Source organism: Gamsiella multidivaricata, assembly GCF_025024155.1.
Source record: "Gamsiella multidivaricata strain RSA 2152 chromosome Unknown BC939scaffold_8, whole genome shotgun sequence".
NCBI lineage: Eukaryota > Fungi > Mortierellomycota > Mortierellomycetes > Mortierellales > Mortierellaceae > Gamsiella > Gamsiella multidivaricata.
Genome location: NW_026251716.1, coordinates 279,967 through 297,264, shown reverse-complemented (window position 1 = coordinate 297,264; position 17,298 = coordinate 279,967). Strand labels below are relative to the sequence as shown.

At 48.2% G+C, this 17,298-nt stretch overlaps 4 protein-coding genes across 4 annotated transcripts; 2 read left to right on the top strand and 2 right to left on the bottom strand.

Moving 5' to 3' along the window:
* The first annotated feature begins 581 nt into the window (after positions 1–581).
* On the top strand, positions 582–5,276 carry BC939DRAFT_407094 (uncharacterized protein). The gene is made up of 7 exons (XM_051552863.1): positions 582–1,226; positions 1,328–1,367; positions 1,490–1,546; positions 1,642–1,693; positions 1,784–4,528; positions 4,642–5,066; positions 5,169–5,276. Exons 1-7 carry the CDS (start codon positions 879–881, stop codon positions 5,225–5,227), a joined length of 3,726 nt encoding a protein of 1,241 aa, XP_051416043.1. The 5' UTR covers positions 582–878; the 3' UTR covers positions 5,228–5,276.
* Positions 5,277–5,328: 52 nt separating this feature from the next.
* On the bottom strand, positions 5,329–7,643 carry BC939DRAFT_499737 (peptidase family M1-domain-containing protein; the record flags this gene model as incomplete). The annotated part of the gene is made up of 6 exons (XM_051559974.1): positions 5,329–5,449; positions 5,541–5,899; positions 6,005–6,228; positions 6,326–6,531; positions 6,613–7,328; positions 7,434–7,643. 6 exons carry the CDS (start codon positions 7,641–7,643, stop codon positions 5,329–5,331), a joined length of 1,836 nt encoding a protein of 611 aa, XP_051416042.1.
* A 220-nt stretch (positions 7,644–7,863) lies between these two features.
* On the bottom strand, positions 7,864–12,348 carry BC939DRAFT_393086 (armadillo-type protein; the record flags this gene model as incomplete). Its single annotated transcript, XM_051552073.1, has 8 exons — positions 7,864–8,156; positions 8,251–9,622; positions 9,755–10,582; positions 10,639–10,990; positions 11,073–11,363; positions 11,475–11,779; positions 11,877–12,087; positions 12,209–12,348. The coding sequence occupies 8 exons, from the start codon at positions 12,346–12,348 to the stop codon at positions 7,864–7,866; spliced, it is 3,792 nt and encodes a 1,263-aa protein (XP_051416041.1).
* Positions 12,349–12,769: 421 nt separating this feature from the next.
* BC939DRAFT_440009 (uncharacterized protein) lies at positions 12,770–16,998 on the top strand. Its single transcript, XM_051554026.1, has 10 exons — positions 12,770–13,497; positions 13,603–13,763; positions 13,858–13,911; positions 13,992–14,687; positions 14,784–14,954; positions 15,045–15,135; positions 15,228–15,705; positions 15,784–15,988; positions 16,082–16,287; positions 16,391–16,998. The coding sequence occupies exons 1-10, from the start codon at positions 12,944–12,946 to the stop codon at positions 16,499–16,501; spliced, it is 2,727 nt and encodes a 908-aa protein (XP_051416040.1). The 5' UTR covers positions 12,770–12,943; the 3' UTR covers positions 16,502–16,998.
* Positions 16,999–17,298: the final 300 nt, after the last annotated feature.

Genomic DNA, 17,298 nt, shown 5'->3' with positions numbered 1-17,298 from the left:
CAGACGGAAGACGCCGTCCTTTTGAGAAGGAAGGCAGGAAATAAGAGATCGAGGCGGATGAAAAAGGAGTTGATGAGAGGATGAAAAAGGAGTTGATGAGAGGAGGAAAAAAGAGGGAAGGAGGAAGAAGAAGAACAGAGGTGAAGAATGAGGAGGAGAAAGGAGGGGTGGAGTCTTGTCCTCTCTCTGGCCAAGGCGAGAAAGAAGAAAGAGGTGGTGGCAAATTCTTAATTTTTCTTTTTTTTCGTGTTGTTGTTTGTGGTGCCGCTTGCATCTCATTCAAGGATGGCTAGCCTGTGTATCTGAGCGATAAATCACGAAAACAGGCAGGCAAACCGTGCGGTGTCTGGCCCATATCCATTAGCATGTATTATCATATTGCCGTCCTCATGGATGCCAAGTCCGCGACTAGGAGCCGACACTAGGGTATCCAATAGGCTCCTTCTTTACTTCCTTGAAATGAATATGCTTTTTTCCCACATCACCCCACAAGGTATTTGATAGGGTGGGGCTTGGTGCGTAAACACAGTGACGGCTTTCCAACGCGTCCGCCGAGGATATAAAAAAGGGCGCTTTCTGTACCAGGCATAGGCATCAACACTCGTTACAACGATCGAGTAGTGGAGTCGCAGGAGCACTTTCATTTCAATTACCCTACACAGGACACAAGAGCGAGGAAGGAAAGGGTTCATCGATTTATCAACCTCTCGCTTCTTGGGATCGTCCTGTTTAATAGTATCAACACCAACCGCCACCCCGTTCCCTTCGACTATTAGTGAGCACTCGCGACGCACCTTTTCATTGGCCATCGACGACGAGTCCAGCATCACGGATCCCTTCACTCTCGTATTTGTTTCCTGAAACTCATTGGCTTGTAAATGTCATCACCAGTACCACTCAAGTCGTCCTCAGGGCGTCCACGAAATGCCTTTCCTTCCAACGCACGTATCCCGCTCGAATACTGCGATGGACCCACGCAACGCATGTATGCTGTTTCGGCCTTCGTATTCCTTCAGGCACTCAAACTGTACTACTGGCTCGGGATCGGGCGCTCAGACTACGCAGCAGAGTTCTTTGGATTCATCCTTTGGCTATCACTCGACGTCGCCTTTTTAATGGCTCTCAACTACCTCAGGATTCCATGGCTCGAGCTGCCAATCCTTAGGCTCATCATCGCGGTGTTTATGCTCACAATCGTCAACTTTGTCCTCTTCACAGCAAGAGAGGTAACGCTTGGAATCATGAAGACCATTACAGGAACAGAACCTATGGACTTGTAGTGTCGATATGGACATTGATTCTGTTGTACCTCGAATCTCATCTTTAGATATCACCAACAGCAATTGCGCGCTCCTCAGCATCTAAAGGTAACAGCAAGTCTGCAGCACGCGCGACATGACGATCAATGATCTGGACATGGGTCAGGATCTGGAATATTTGCGACTCAGACTGATGGTTTTGTATTTTCATCTACTCTCTGTTTTTCTAGTATGGGGCTACCTTGGCTCACCTTCCTTTTCAAGGAGAAGTGATCTGGCATATCGTAGTATGTATTCTCTTTCATTTCAATCTGAGCATATATTGATGTTTGACGAAGATGTTCGACGAAGAGAGGACTCACAATACCCATGTGTAATATAGATCAGGATGAACATTTGCTGGGACGGCACACAGTACTCATCAAGCCTTATAGGTACGTTGCAACCAATCTTGTTGTCTGTACTTCACTAATCTTGATAAATGCGACGTCTGATTAACTTCGATCTGGTTGTCACGACCTTAGCTCGGCAATTTTGAATCCAGACGACCAGTGCTTCTGTGTCCCAGACACAAACATCCCCGTTATCGAACAGCCCGAGATTCCAATACTGTTCAATGGAAGCGAACCACACTACCTTGAGTACTCAATTACATCCTTCGAGACAGGAAAAGCTGTGGTACACAAACTTTCAGGACCATTCAAAGAATCCAGCCCAGTACTGCATAAAGCACGATCCAACCAAGTAGAAGGAAAGACGGTATACAACCTTAGAGCAAGTACGGCAGGCTCATACAAGTTGCAAAGGATCCTGGATAAGGATCGCATGGATGTCCGATTTTATCATGATAAGGAGGTCTATGTCGTAAACTGTCCTGATGCGCGCATCGACCACTACAAGGACACACTGGAACGCTGTGCAGGGAAGGGCGATGTCGACATTCCAATCACCGTGCGCGGTTTGCCGCCATGGACCGTGACATACAAGCGCCATGCGCGCGAGAAAGCGTCTCATGAGTTGTTGATCGAATCAGAGCCTCCAGGATATTCGTCACCTCTACTCAAGGGATGGTCGCCACCTACGACACCGAATTACAACTGGGCAAAGCAGCATGAGATGAACCTGTCAGTCAGCCTCGGACTGTCGACTTCGGGCGAGTACACATTTCAGGTCATGAGAGTCAAGGATGGTTGCGGCAATGTTATTGATATTGATGGACTTGTCACAAGAAATTTTCGGGATGCAGAGATTCGTCGAGTCAACATTCGCGACCGGCCCGTAGTCTCGATGATGTGCGATCCTCGACGACCCATCAAGATTGTGGATATGGGGGATTCACCATCAGCCCCGATCGATCTGAATATCACGCATGGATCTGCACCCTTCCAGGTCAGCTATGTTTATCAGAAGAGTGACTTGGACGAGCCTCAGGCCATGAAGGATGTCCAGGTGACCAAGGACCATCGCATAGCTCGGATATCTGCCAAACAGCCCGGCCTGTACACTCTCACGCACATCAAGGACGCCTACTGCGAGGGGGAGATTGAGCTACCAAGAGATTGCTCTGTCATTATGGCCACACTTCCAACCGTCGATGTTATCTCTCACCCCATCAACGACTCCTGTGTCGGCGCTATTGGGGTCACGGTTGATGCCACATTCACAGGCGAGGGTCCATGGGAGGTCTGCTTCGATGTCAACCGTAATGGTCACCCTAGGTCAAGAAATGTATGCCATTCGTCCCCCAAGCCCCGTCTGAACTTGGAGCTCAAGCCAGAAGTATCGGGCAGCTTTCAATACAACTTCAGGACCGTCAGCGACAAGAACTACAATAACATCAAAGTCGACCTCCCACCCATCTTCCAGAACATTCATCCTCAGCCATCTGCGGCCTTTGTGGGAGGCCGAACAGGCTTGAAGACTTGTCGCGGAGCTTCAGAGAAGTTGGATGTTGAGCTCTTTGGAACTGGACCATGGGACATTGAGTACCGTGTGATTCGGGGCACGGACATCAAGCTCTTTACAGAACGGAACATCACTAAAAAGATCGCCACGTTGACATTATCACCATTCGAACGCGAAGGCATCTATTCAGTGGACCTTGGAAAGGTCACTGACTTGGCAAACGGATGTCAAAAGAACCTCAAGGTATCTGATGTCGCTATCGAGGTATCGAATGGACCGCCTACAGCCTCATTTCAGTGCGAAACGGCCATCGAGTTTGCGGAGGGAGAGTCCGTCGATCTTCCAATTCATCTGACAGGAGGAACCCCATGGTACTTGACCTATGGCATTGAAGGCCAGGAACCGTTGATCGCCGCCATTTCAGAGTCCAGAAATGCATTAGTGACGGTGAACAAACCCGGTGTGTATGAGCTCAAGTCCGTCAGCGACTCTTTCTGCGAGGGCGAAGTCGTGGAGCAGGCTCGCAGATGTGAGGTCGTCTACAGCAAGCGGCCAACCATGAACTTGATGATTGATTCGATCCGCTTCCGCGGGGGTCCTCGTGAGAACGTACCTGAGGGCGAGATTGCTCCATCTGAGAAAATCTCGAGAGAGGATGGCCACTTTGTCTTGCCTGCGGTGTGTAAGGATGCTGACCGGACACTGGAGTTACGATTGACAGGAAAAGCACCCTTTGAGCTCCGTTACAGAAGAGTATTCAAGCCAGCCAAGGGAGGCAAAGAGGAGATCAGGATACTTGACGAGAAATCGCAGCACTCGACTATGCGACTTCCTATCATGACCGAGCAAGCAGGAACGGTTTCCTATCACTTTGAGACGCTCTCTGATGCAACATACCATAATGTCGATGTCCGTCACGAGAAGCATGCAGTTGTGTTTAAACACACTATTCGATCTCCACCCACGGCCACGCTAGTCAACACAGCCAAGCAATTCTACTGCAAGAACGAGATTACAGGCGTCAAGGAGAAGATTGCGATCAAGATTCAGGATGGCGTCGGGCCCTACTCCTTGGCGATCGAAATTATGCGGCCCAACCAGGCTGTGGCGGAGAAGCTGTTCGAGCACGACGTTGTCCCGCGTAATGGAATCTATGAATGGACACTGCCTGCCAAGTTTACGGATATGGGACTGTACAAGGTCTCCGTCCTCCGCGTTACGGATGTTAATGGATGTTCTGCAGGCGTCGCCAGTACTGTCGAATTTGATATCCTGGACACTCCCAGTATTACGCCACTGCGCTCGATCACGGATGCTTGTGTCGGCGACAGAATCGAGTACTCCGTGCAGGGAGAAGCACCACCGTACGCTTTTTTACTTTCTTCATCGTTGCAATGAGTGGGTTTGCACTTGTAGGCTTAATGCATGCAAGAATCCGCGACTAACCTTCTATTGTTGTAAACCTGTGAAACTATAGATTCAAGGTGTACTACAGCGTTGACCAGACGAATCACACCGCAACTCTTGACAACAAGCAACGCACATTCTCCTACGAAGCCCACAAGTCGGGTTTGTTCAGGATCAACAGGGTCTGCCAAACGCTTTCCAAGAAGCAATGTTGTACACAACCTATGGAAGAGATGACCACGATGGTCTGGGCGATCCCGACGGTAAAGGTCGCGGATGGAACGAATTTCATTACGGATCTGCGCGAAGGTGATCGAGCCGAGGTCGTGGCGACATTTGTGGGCGAGGCGCCGTTCTCGTGGAGTTATGTTCGTACAGAGGCGGTGTATGATAAGGAGCATCACGCTAAACATGGTAAGCGGCCGAGTACCTTGGAGAAGAGAACTGTCAAGGATATCCATGATCACAAGTATGCATTCTTTACGGCTACTGAAGGTAAGATCACACTTGCAGAGATGTTTTGAATTTTCCCGTCGCCTGCAAAGGTCGAAGACGGCTAACTCGTTTCGTTTTCAACACTCTTCATCAACATTGTAGGCACCATCGTGCCGGTATGGATCAAGGACAAACATTGTCAGTTTGGAAAGGAGCTTTAGAATAGGATGGTCGGCATGAAATCCATAATAAATATTTGCAAGTAGATTTTCTTTACTTATGGACCCATGGACGTGCTCTATGAAGAATTGAGTATCAGGGTCTACTTGGCGAGACCGAGATCTTTTGCGATCATGGCAGCCGCAATAGGATGGTAAAAGGATTTGTGAGTTAGGAACGTCTCCCTCGCTAGATCGGCGCCATTCTTGGCCTTGTATAATGATCTATATTCATAAGATCGATTAAAACTGTCTTAACGAGCGCGTCATTTTGCAGTAAAAAGTAATAGTAACAGTAACGCAACTGTTCATTTACCTGAGAAGAGGCCTCGCCATTTTCATTCGACCCATAGACGATGCAAAGGCGGTTACTTCAGGATAGATCTTTTCATAGTCCGCTTTGAGACACAACAGATGCCAGCGCAACCGGATCTCCGAATTGCGGACCGTCGTCAATCGATACAGGCGGTCCATCTCATCCAGATGTTTATGGGGCAAAGGTTCGAGTTCAGACATCTTCTCCAGGAATACGACCGTTTGGGTCGAAGAAAACTTAGCAATGTCCTCAGGCGCGAATCCAGAGGGATGGGTATCATGACGCGAGCTATCCCACTTTTTGCAGAGACAAGTGCATGCCTTCGCCAGTGTGTCATCAAACCTGTTATCGAATGGTGGCTGTATCATATTGCAGATTAAGCAAAGGGATATCGGTCAGTATACAGCCTACTGGCGTACCATGAGGCAAACAACTCTTGGAGAAGTCGAGGGTTTTTGTGTTACCATGCCTGTGCCAACGAGCCAAGTATCCCAGTCAACCTTATTCAGGAGATCGACTTTCTCCTGTCCAAAGGTTTTCTCCATAAACGAATATAAGAACGCCTTCCAGTCATCAGTGTTGATGGACCGGCCTGCAAACTCCTGAACATGAGCTCTCAGATAAGGCTCAAAGACCTCTGGACCTCCCAAATGCTTCTCCAGATAGTATAACAGATTGAATCCCTTCTCTACAAATCATAGCCATAAAGAATATCACGTGATTAGATAGAATCGTAAAACAAGTCCAGCATGTTGTAAAACACATTTCTTCGTTCATTTTCATACCATAGGGAACGCGCGAGAAGGCATCATCTGGGTCCTCGCCACGTAGGCAGGGGCGGAGAGCGGTAAAGGGATGCTCTTTGCCGTACAAGTCAACACTCTCCTGAAGCGCCTTGTATCCAAGAATGGCACTGAATTCGCTATGTTCCTTGCCCTTCATGCGACCCAGGATCTTACGTTCCACGAACACAGTGAACCCTTCGTTTAACCTGTAAAGCAATAGAAAAGACGATCAGACATCATACTCCTCAAGCACCCTGTATGGATATACACAAGCATTTTCGTCTTACCAAAAGTGTTCCCAGTTCTCAGTCGTGACCAAGTTACCCATCCAGCTGTGCGCTATCTCATGTGCCACCACATCCACAAGGGATCTGTCTCCAGCCAGAAGCGAAGGAGTCACAAACGTTAGGCATGGATTCTCCATACCGCCATACGGAAACGAGGCCGGCAAGACCAGCAGATCGTAACGACCCCAATCATACGGTGTCAACAACTCCTCTCCTGTACGAATAAAGTTTTCGGTATCAACAAATTCCCACGCCGCTGCTTCCATCACCTCAGGCTCCGTCCACACCGTTGACCGTGGTCCAATCTCGCGACTCTCCAAATTTCCCACGGCCAGCGCAATCAAATACGATGGCACACGTTGACACTGCTCAAATTTGAATGTCGTCGTTCCGTTCTTATGCTTGTCTTCTCCCTTAGGAACCGCCGACATGACTGCTCGAAGCGGTGCCGTAATATCTGCAGTGTATGTCAACTTCATCGACGGACTATCCTGACACGGCAGAAGAGAACGAGCGTGGATGGCCTGGCATTGTGTGAAGAGGTAAGGGTGCTTTTTGCCGACTGTTTGGCTGGGCTCCAGCCATTGACAAGCCGTGCATTCCTGAGTGGTGGCATACTCAATCGTGACCTTTGTCGATTCGTTCTTTGCGAGGGGCTTGGCGAGCTCAATTGAAAGCGCAGAACCGTACTTTTCGTGGCGCTTCTCCAAGTTGAACTAAGGGATGCAAGTGATGGGATGCATGAATTAGATGTAGAAAGGGACAGTTACATTCATTAACACAATGGATAAAGTATGAAACAAATTGGATGTCCATCTTACCTTGAGTACATGGCCCTGCGTCGAGACCGAGCGAACGTCAATGTAGCTTGTGTCAAGCACCACCTTGGAGACATTACTAGTAATGGCCTCAAGCTCGAGCTCCACAGAACCTGTCAGCGCCTTGGCAGCAAAGTCGACTGTGAGCGCAAGGTGAATATGGTTGGTCCTAATCTCGTCGAGATTCGACTGCGATGTCGGGTCGTATGGCATGATGAGCTTGGTGTTGATGAAAGAAACAGTTCCGCGCGATAAAGTGCCTGTGGGAATCTTTTACGAAAAGCACGACCAATGGGACGACAGCCTCAATTTACCCGTGAGAATGTAAAAAAAAGAGGGGCTGTTTTGAAAGTTTATTTCATTGATTCAATGATACCTCTCTTTACTCTGTGCTTGCGGACGGTCTTTGTGGCCTTCTTCGAGCTCCTTTCATTTAGCTGAGGTCCATGGCCTCGCTCTTAAAGTTACTTGAGTAAAGATCGTCGCGGCTTTCGCTCTCGGCAATATACTGGTTCAGGTCGTACGCGTTGGGCCCGGCCCTGACCTCGTGCAAGAACTGTGTAAACTTGGGCGTTAAGGCAGGATCCGCAAGCTTGGACAGGAACGCAATTGCGCGAAGTGCTGATCGTACGAGCTCCTGGTTCTTCTCCAACTCTTGCTTCACAGCTGTCGGCTTCAGCTTGTAGTTGAGTGTAGTCTGCAAAGGCTCAACCATATCATCCAATCCTACAAACAGTAGAAAAATGGACCAGATTAATACACATGCGCAGGTAAAAAGATGTGATATCATTTTCTATAAGTATCGTTGAGCGCGACTTACTTTGTGCAACGGCAGTAGGCGAAACAATTGACAAGCGTACGAGCGTTAGGTGGCAGAGCATCTTGATATCTGGCTGATCGGTAAGACCAACAAGAATGCGGTCGATAAATGCAAAAATCTCCACCTTATCCCTGCATTTCTCCAAAAGTGTATACATGCACTCGAAGGCACTTTTTCGGATCTCGAGACCATCATCAACTCTGTGCTTGAATGGCCCCATCTCCACGATATGAATCAGTTCCTCCACCACATTCGTCTCTTGGTAGAGCAGAGGCAACAACTGGCTCAAGACATCGCGGATCAGGTAAGGCTTGTTGTGTGCGGCAGAATCCAAGGTTGAAAGCGAGAGGCGACGGACGTTCAGATCCTGGTCCTTCATCAGAGACAGGAATTCGACAATGAGTGGTCGAAGGAGTTCATCGTAACTGCGAGTGTTATCGATGAAAGTGTACTTGAATGCGGAGACGACAGTTCCACGGATCTGGGGGGACTCTGATCTCAAACGAGCCTGGAGTTCCGGCAAGAACTTGTACGGATTGGTCAGAGTAAGTTTTCCAAGACACTCGGCAACAACATTGCGGGTGCCCTCCTCCTGGCTCTCGCAGTTGTCGAACAGCAGAATCCAGATCTCCGACGCATGTGCTTCCAACTCCTGGCCACCTTGCTTCTGGGTGTAGCGCGTGATGACTTCCTTAAGCGCGTGCAAAAGGAGATAGCGCTTCTTGGGATCCTTCTGGATCTCCTGGATGACGATGGGGACATAAAAGCTCACGTTGCCTGCGCTCACATTACCAATAGCGAATGCAGCCGCAGATCGAATCTCTTCCGAGTGAACATTGAACATGGCTAAAATTGACGTATGAAGCGTAGCATGACCATTCAGAGAGACACGACGACCAATTTCTCCCAGAGTGATCAAGGATAGGTATTTGAGCGAATCGGGCGTATGAGGAGCCTCAATCTTGTTCACAAATTCGGCCACTGTCATCTCCATGTTCTTGTCAGAGTTGAGGCAAAGGATGGCGATGCACTGCGCGATTGTCGAGAACGCCTGCTTGGAAAGAGCAAGCTGGCCCTCAGGGGTAGGGGCAGTGGCAGGCTCGACAAGACCGCTGACCAAACCTGGGAATTCCTTATCGTTGGTGCGTACAAGGGCTGCAAACAAGGCCAAAAGACTGTCCAACGCTTGCCCCTGGATCAATGGCGACCTGACGAGTCTGAGAACCGAGGGCAGAATCTCCTGCTTAACAACGTTAATACTAGATGGATTGGCGTGCAGAATCGTCACGACAGACGTCAAGCCGAGGGGCAAGAGATGAAGATCCTCGTCTGTGATCAATGGCTTCAGCTCGCTGAGCAGTTCATCGTAAGTCTGAACAGATAAAACTTTTCCAAATCTAATACAGTGATGGCAGTAATGGTGATTGATATCCGTTCATGATAAGCAATTGTCTCTGGAACGACAAAGCAGACAACATACACAGATGAGCACATCACTATATACATACCGACGAATGGCGACATCCAAAAAGTGAAGGCTGGCGACCTTGAGGGGCCTGTTACTCTTTCTCAAGAGAGACGCAACTTCGGGGACAGCTTGAAGAATAGAGGCCTTGATATCAGCGTCGGCACAGACAGGGCTTTCGACGATCTGTGACAAGGTTTTCACAGCCATCAAGCGCGTGAGCTCATTTTGAAGCTTCTCCAGTAAGAGTGGCAAGCAGGCAACCAGCTCCTCCTTGAGCTCATCGCCGACGCGCGACAAGAGAACGCCCAAGCAAAGAATACTACGCTCCTTCACTTCCTGGTCGGCATCGGCAGTCGAAACACGCTGTAAGATCACCTTGTAGATCTGGAGAATATAAGGCTTGGCGGAGGGGTCCAAGGAGGTGTAGGAATACTTCTGGGCATCTTCGTCAAAGTCCATGTGACGAACGATCTTGATGAGTTCCATACAGCAAACCAGTGCCTCTGAAGAGATCTTGTAGAACTTGTCCTGAATAGCCGAGATGACTGGCGGACAGAGCTGGTCAAGATGCTTCTGGAATACTTCCGGGGCATGCGTACGGAAAAGGCTGCGTAAGAATCCAAGTGCCTCGATTTTTAAATTGGAATTGGTGCCCAAGTGATGGTGATCGTTTTGCGAAGCGGTCGAAAGCGACTGCTGGATGGACGGGACAAAGAGCATATATGAGGCTTCTAGACCACCCTTCAAAACCGTGACGAGCTCCTTGAGAAGAATGTATCCAGAAACGCGTGTCTGCACAGACTTAGAGACCATCTGCTTGGCCAAGTTCTTGGTTAATCGTGGCACTTGACTGCGCAAAAGAGTCTTGGGACTAAATTCAATAAGAATAGGATGTTGGTTAAAGAACATTAACCCTAGACACAATGTAAACGACTGCTCTTGTCTGATAATCCAAAGTCATACCTCTGGTCAGTCTCAATAGGAGTTCCAGGGCGACTTCCCTTACGCCTCTTTGTAAGGGTTTCGAGATTTACATCGATCTCATATTCTGCACCGCCGTACGTGTTGGTCTGGCGAAGGAGAGTAATAAATGTCTGCAGGATCTCCACGCGCACAGTTTCCTCGCGTTCCTTGAAACGGCTGATCAGTGAGGGTGCAATGGTGGCGTACAGCTGTCCAAGCAAGTCCTGGCGGGTGCCGATAATGGCAGAGAGCAACTTGGCAGATGTACGACGAACCTTCCAAGACATGTCATCATCATCCGAATAGTCGCTATTTTGTTCAATTACGAGGTAGTTAGTCGACCATGAACGATATTAGAAAGCCCAATCCCAATCTTGGAGAACAGACATACCCATCATCATCCTCGTCCTCGTCGTCCTCATTGTCGCTGTCCATGTTCTCATCCTCATCGTCATCAATGTCGTCTCCATCGTCATAGTTGGGATCGTAACGAAGGAACTTTAGGCTGAGATCAATGATGGTATCAATATATAAGGAGATTTCGGTGGGGCAGCGCAGAACGAATGCCTCCAGAGCCTGAAGAGCGTTCTCACGCAGCTCATCGTCATCCAGTTCGGTGTATTTGATGACTGAAGGAGCGACGCCAGACAGGAACTTGCCGAAGCGCGGCGCATTGGAGCGACTAAATTTTGGAAATAAAAAAAATCGTTCAGTGGCGTTAAAAATGGGGGCGCAGCATGGTGAAAGCACTATGTACGAATGGGGCAGGAGATGTCACACCAAAGACGCGTACCTGATTGTGCCAGTGACCTGAATGTAGGTTCGAAGGCGGTCGGGCGAATTTTTAGAGGTTTCTAATCCGTTGAGGATCTTCTTCAAGAGGTCCTCAAAGATATCGTCTGGCACATGGGCCACGAGGTGACCAATAGCCAAGGTGGCTCTCTTGCGCAAGGCTGGGCGAGAATGACCCAAGAGAGTGAACAATGTGTTTGCAGTCTGCTTCTGGAGGTTGGTGGTGGCGAGAATGTTGCCGAATCTGAGAAGTACCTCGCTGAGAATATCCAATGCGTCCATCTGGGCATCATAACTCGAGTTGGACTAACAGTTGAACATTGAGAATATGTGGCGATTTAGTATTATATGAGTACAGAAAAATATCTCATTGGCTTTTGAAGATTCATACGACGCTACTCACACTCTCAAGCTGTGACAAAAGCCGAGGCACTAGACGCTTGCAGACATTGACTGCAACCACCGAGTTCACAGGCACTTGAACAATGACCGTCTTGAGACCGATGCTGGCAATCTCACGCAAGTCCTCCTTATCCTGGGATACATATGCGCACAGGTTATCGACAATCTGCTGTAGCTGTGCCTCCTGAACTTTTTTTACAAGAGACCCAAGGCTGGTTTTTTGAGCCTCATGTTAGTATTTCTTACTGCACCAAAGAAATGCTCACATTTGCCACCATGCTTCTATAAGTGCGTGGACCCTGTATCAACGACCCAACATAGGAAACAACTTACCACTTCACTGCCTGGTTTTGTACCTCTCCGTTTTTGTCTTTCATCAAGACTAGAACTTTATCCACGACTTTCTTTTCTGTCGATTCTTCGAGCTGAAAGGTAGGGCTCTGGAGCTCTGTAATGAGATCATTCAAGGCCATGAATCGAAAGTCCGTGTCGTCGGAACCCATCTATATTGTGACACGCATGGGTAAGCAAGTTGGAAACGCATGCTGAAGAAGGGGACAGGAACATTCGTGTCGTGAATCGTGCCGAAGGCGTGGGTACAGCGCAAAATAAAGAGAGAGCGCGAGTCGTGAGTACCTTCTCCAGCAGGGACGCGACTAGGTAGGCACTTGTGTTTGCAACCATGGCGAGGAATTAGTAGCAGTGACAGGGAGAAGGGGGGAACGGTGATGGAATAACGAATGGGTGGGTGAGAAGGAGGGGGAAAAAAAGTAGAGAACGTGAGGCAGTGTGGGCTTCGGTGCAAAGCAAATGGTGGCGGAAAAGTCTACTTTTTTTCCAGCAGGGTGACGTCTCTTCCCTCGCCGCATACAGTGTACGTACGAATGCCTTCGCCCAAAAAGTGCGCAACATACACCGCCTCCAGGAAGTTCTCTTCCTCGTTCTCCTATCAACAGACGTACTCTCTTCGCTTCTTCTTATTCTAACTTCCTTTCCTTGCCAACACACTTGGTGCAGCTTCGTCCAGTAAAAAATTACTGACCTCTGCCGACCATTCACGATACACACATGTACATCGCTCCAAGTGACAGCAATACTCAGGAACATGGGCCCCTGGTCACCGCCCTCAGTCTCGCTCCAAAGGGAGTGACACCCCCGCGCTGGATCGTCGATCAGGCTTTTCACGATATCGGCCTCATGCCTCACGCACACGTCTTCTACATGAATCCGAACGAAGGGGCGGACAGTGAGGAACCCACGAATATCTCCTGCCAAACCTGCTTCAAGCAATACAGCATTAGCATCACCGGGGGAAGTATCTGTAGTGGAGTACTGCACCACTTACACACCAGGTTTGAGACTGACGCAGTGGTCGCAGTGTGCTGCCATTGTGGATTAACGGTCCATGCAGCTCTGGAACAACCTGTAATACCACCGAGCATGATCTATCGGATCCGAACAGCAAGAAAGCCTCGGTCTACCAACCCTGCGGCACCACAATTTCAGGACACTATCTTAATGCTGATCAGGATCTTGCTGAACGCAGCAAAGCCAGATGCTGCTCCCAGCATTAACACCGAGTCGACTGCCTTCAAGAATAAGATCAGTCTGGACAGCGCCAGGTACGAAGACTTGAGTGGACCTAACGACGGGAAGCAGTCGGGACATATTTGACAAGTGTGGTAATTGACCCTTTCCGCTTTCGTTCCCACACATGTTGCTGTTAGCAACGAGTTTTTCACACACGCCCGATTCACATTGATCGATGGACGCTTCCATGTTCCTGAGCCGACGTCTGACAACGTACAATTCCTGAAGCGTTGTGCATTTCAACTGCAGATGATGCTCTTGGAAGAAAATCCATCGTTACTGACGGGTAATTGCGGTGGTAATGCTTTGCGATCAAAATTCACTGGCTTCTATATCTTTTACAGATTTCTAACGAACGACTCGACGTATTCATGTTCGTTTGAACCTGATAGATCCTATTTTTCCGGCATACGCTTCCATACTCGAAAGGATGGGTTGCGCGAACTGTAAGCACATCACTTTAATGCTTTAATGCTTTAATGCTATGTTTTCCTGAGAACGCCAATTTGACACTTCTCACATTTAGACGAACGCAATCCAAACTCGAAGATTTTGAATCTATCCGAAAAGTCGACCCTAATGTCCGAGCAACACTCGGCTCTTGGCAAGCTGGGCTGTCTCACGGACATGAGTGACAATATTGTCATTGATGCTTTCCAGACCCAAGTCGCGCACGATGTCACAGTGGCCCATCCTTTGGTCGACCTGCTGCAGGAGGCTCAAAAACAGAGGAAGAGCGAGCAATTGGGCATTGAGATTGCATGTCAACGATCCGAGGGCGTTGTTACTACAGCTGAGCTTGGGAAGGCTTACCGAGACTTTGAGATTCCAAACAACGGCGAGGGCATTAACAACGATGTTTTGGTGGGTTTAATCCGCGGGTCACTCGTGCCGGGGTCAAAAGAAAGTATTAGAATTATCTCCAAGGCAAGGAACGACAGTTCCATCTATGAGCTCCTCGAACAACCATCAATGATTGTGCCTCAGGAGGAGGATCCTTTTCTCGACATATTTTATGCACAAAATCCGGTCGGGCTTTCCAACATTGGCAACACATGCTATCTCAACTCGTTGTTACAATACATCTATACGATCAAGGAGATTCGGGAGACAGTGATGGAAATGGAGGCGCATGTTGAGAACGAGGATGATAACAATTGGAAGGAAAAGGCCATCGATGGTCGCATTTTGAATCGACGGGACGTTAAGGAGGCAAAAGAGAGTGAGTGCCATGACTTGAGGATGGCTATCTGTATAAATTGAAGACAGGTCTTCGATGCTAATAATGATTCATCCGGCCCTTTTAATATCTGAGTAGTTGTTCGAGAGCTAAGACGGCTGTTCTCTTCCATGAGGTCCTCCAGAGCAAGATCTGTTACACCCTCGGACAGGTTGGTGGAACTGCTTCTTTCGACTGGAAAGGATGGACAGACAGACTCTAATGTCTCGCGCAAACCGAATCAGTCCTTTGAACAGCAGGATGTATCAGGTACATACTTATGCGGATAGCGCGACTTGTGCCTCCTACTTTCCTCATATTCAGTATGCTAATGCTGTGCTCACCTCACATGTGCTATAGAAACAATGTCCATTTTGATGTATCGCCTTAGTACCGCTTTCAAGCCAATCTTGTCCGAATCAGAGATGAAGCCAGTGGATCGATTCAACAAGTGAGTTAAGAAGCCATTCAACCACTATCTTCATCTCGTGTATTAATACGCAAGATACTCATATGACTTATCTTGTTCTTCGCGATCCTAAGCATGTTTTATGTTAAGGCGAACAGAAAGGCCGTGGAGACAAACGAGGCTACGGGTGTGAAGGAGACGCGTCTTATTCCAGAAGATTTCAGTACCCTTATGCTGAATGTTGAAGAAGACATGACTATGGAGGAACTTATCGATGATTACTTTGATCCAGGCGGGCCTGGATTGGATACCAACCATCAAGATGACCCACCCAACAGTGGCGACTCAACAACACAGCACGACCGCGATATTACTGTGACAGACTTACCGCCAATTCTGCAGGTTCACTTGATGAGGACTCAATTTAACCGGGAAGAAAAGATATCGTACAAGTCAAACGCGATAGTGTCGATTCCGAAACGGGTATTCTTGGATCAGTATTTGGAGTCAAATCAAGAAGGAAACGCAGATCGGATCAAGCGGATGAAATTACTAAAGAAGGATCGGCGACAGTGTCGACGGGCTCTTTCGAATATTAAGCAAAAACTCAAGGTAATGATCTCGACGCAACGGTGACCTAGTTGCTGCTATGGCTACTTATTATTTTACATTGAAAATGACGCTGCATAGGAACGAGCCTCCCTCGGAAATACAGCACCCAGTATAGCGACCCCAGGGGGTACTCCCAGCGCAGCAAACGAAGTAGCGTCATCCGCTAATGATACTTCATACAGCCCACGAGAGAGCACCGCTGTTGCAAACGCGAGTCTGTCCAACAGGCAACTGGACATTACTGATTCTACAGTGGACTCGGCTCTTGACATGGAAGAAGCTGGTAGGTTTTTGTGCTCCGAGTACTGCGCACTCGCTTATGTCCAATTATATCTTTGTTACTTGATACGCCAACATCGCTTTTTCTTATGTGTAGACCAATTAGTGAAAGTAATGGACATTTCAGCAAAGCTTCAGAGCGAAGTAGCAGATCTAAATCAAACAGAGTACAAAATTCACGCGGTCTTCCATCATCACGGCGGCGCCGAATATGGCCACTACTGGGTCTACATTTTAGATGACCAATCTGACGAGCCACGATGGTTTAAATACAGCGACGACGTTGTGTCAGAAGTTGGACCGGTAAGTGCCCCGAATTGGTTCGAGTTCCCTCTGTTAAATTGTCGCTTATCCTCTACTGGAATTTTCTAAGCATGACTATCTACCTTAACTGTATGTTCATCAGGCGCAGGAAAGCGAGGTCTTCAACGGTGATCAAGGATCAACCGTATGTTTCTGCGTTTACGTGCGCTCCGGCTCTGATGCGGTGCAAACTGTGTGGAGATCGATCCCATAAACATTCGCCAACTACTACATACATGGTTAGTGAAGATGACAAAAGGAGTCTTACAAACACTACCTGACTTCAGCAACCTTTTCCTTTTATCTAAAAGAAAATAAGACAGAGTTGCTGGATAATTTTTAATAACATTCCGCTGGCTCAATTTGACCCTGAAGAATAAAATCTGATGTAGAAATAGCTGTAGAATTTTGCCTCAATGAACGGTAAAAGCCAACATTCGAACAACCAAGCTGTTGTCGATATCCGAACGGAGAGAAAAGACAAGGTTCGTGTAAAGTTGGGCGCTAAACAAGAGGTGGATCCCAGGATCCATGACTGGGCAAATATTTAAAAGATAGTGGGGCCATTGTTATCCATACCGTGTCCCAAGCTCCAGTCTACAACTCAATAAACCGTGTTCGTTTTTCCTTCTTTGGATACATGTCGCGCTAATTATCCTCTTGGAGATGAAGTTTCCAGAGGAAGGCAACTGGGAATAATGTAGTTCTTTGCTTTGGCCTGGGTTAATTCAACACTCAAACCGGACTAGCATCAAGCACTCAGCGTATGAAAAACGACTTGTCATCAGAGTAAGTCCTAATGCGTGCTTTGTGTTGCTGTTCCAAAGAGGATGAAGGTCTAATGTACACTCCCGTATTTGTATGTCGTGCTGGGCGCACACGAATATTATACAAGCGCAAAATGTCCCCGTCTGGACTGTAGCCAGTTCCTGGTCAAGCTGCCGTTTCGTTCAAATATTGTCCCGGATACCATGTACTGTTCGATCGCGATGCAGTGGAGAGCGAGAGCAT

Excerpts from the sequence above, each read along its gene's own strand:
- BC939DRAFT_440009 (XM_051554026.1), top strand. The coding sequence starts at position 12,944 with ATGTACATCGCTCCAAGTGACAGCAATACTCAGGAACATGGGCCCCTG. Across the intron at positions 14,955-15,044 it reads TGAACAGCAGGATGTATCAG|AAACAATGTCCATTTTGATG; the intron begins GTACATACTTAT and ends CATGTGCTATAG. Across the intron at positions 15,706-15,783 it reads ATATTAAGCAAAAACTCAAG|GAACGAGCCTCCCTCGGAAA; the intron begins GTAATGATCTCG and ends GACGCTGCATAG.
- BC939DRAFT_407094 (XM_051552863.1), top strand. The coding sequence starts at position 879 with ATGTCATCACCAGTACCACTCAAGTCGTCCTCAGGGCGTCCACGAAAT. Across the intron at positions 1,368-1,489 it reads GCGCTCCTCAGCATCTAAAG|TATGGGGCTACCTTGGCTCA; the intron begins GTAACAGCAAGT and ends CTGTTTTTCTAG. Across the intron at positions 1,547-1,641 it reads AAGTGATCTGGCATATCGTA|ATCAGGATGAACATTTGCTG; the intron begins GTATGTATTCTC and ends TGTGTAATATAG.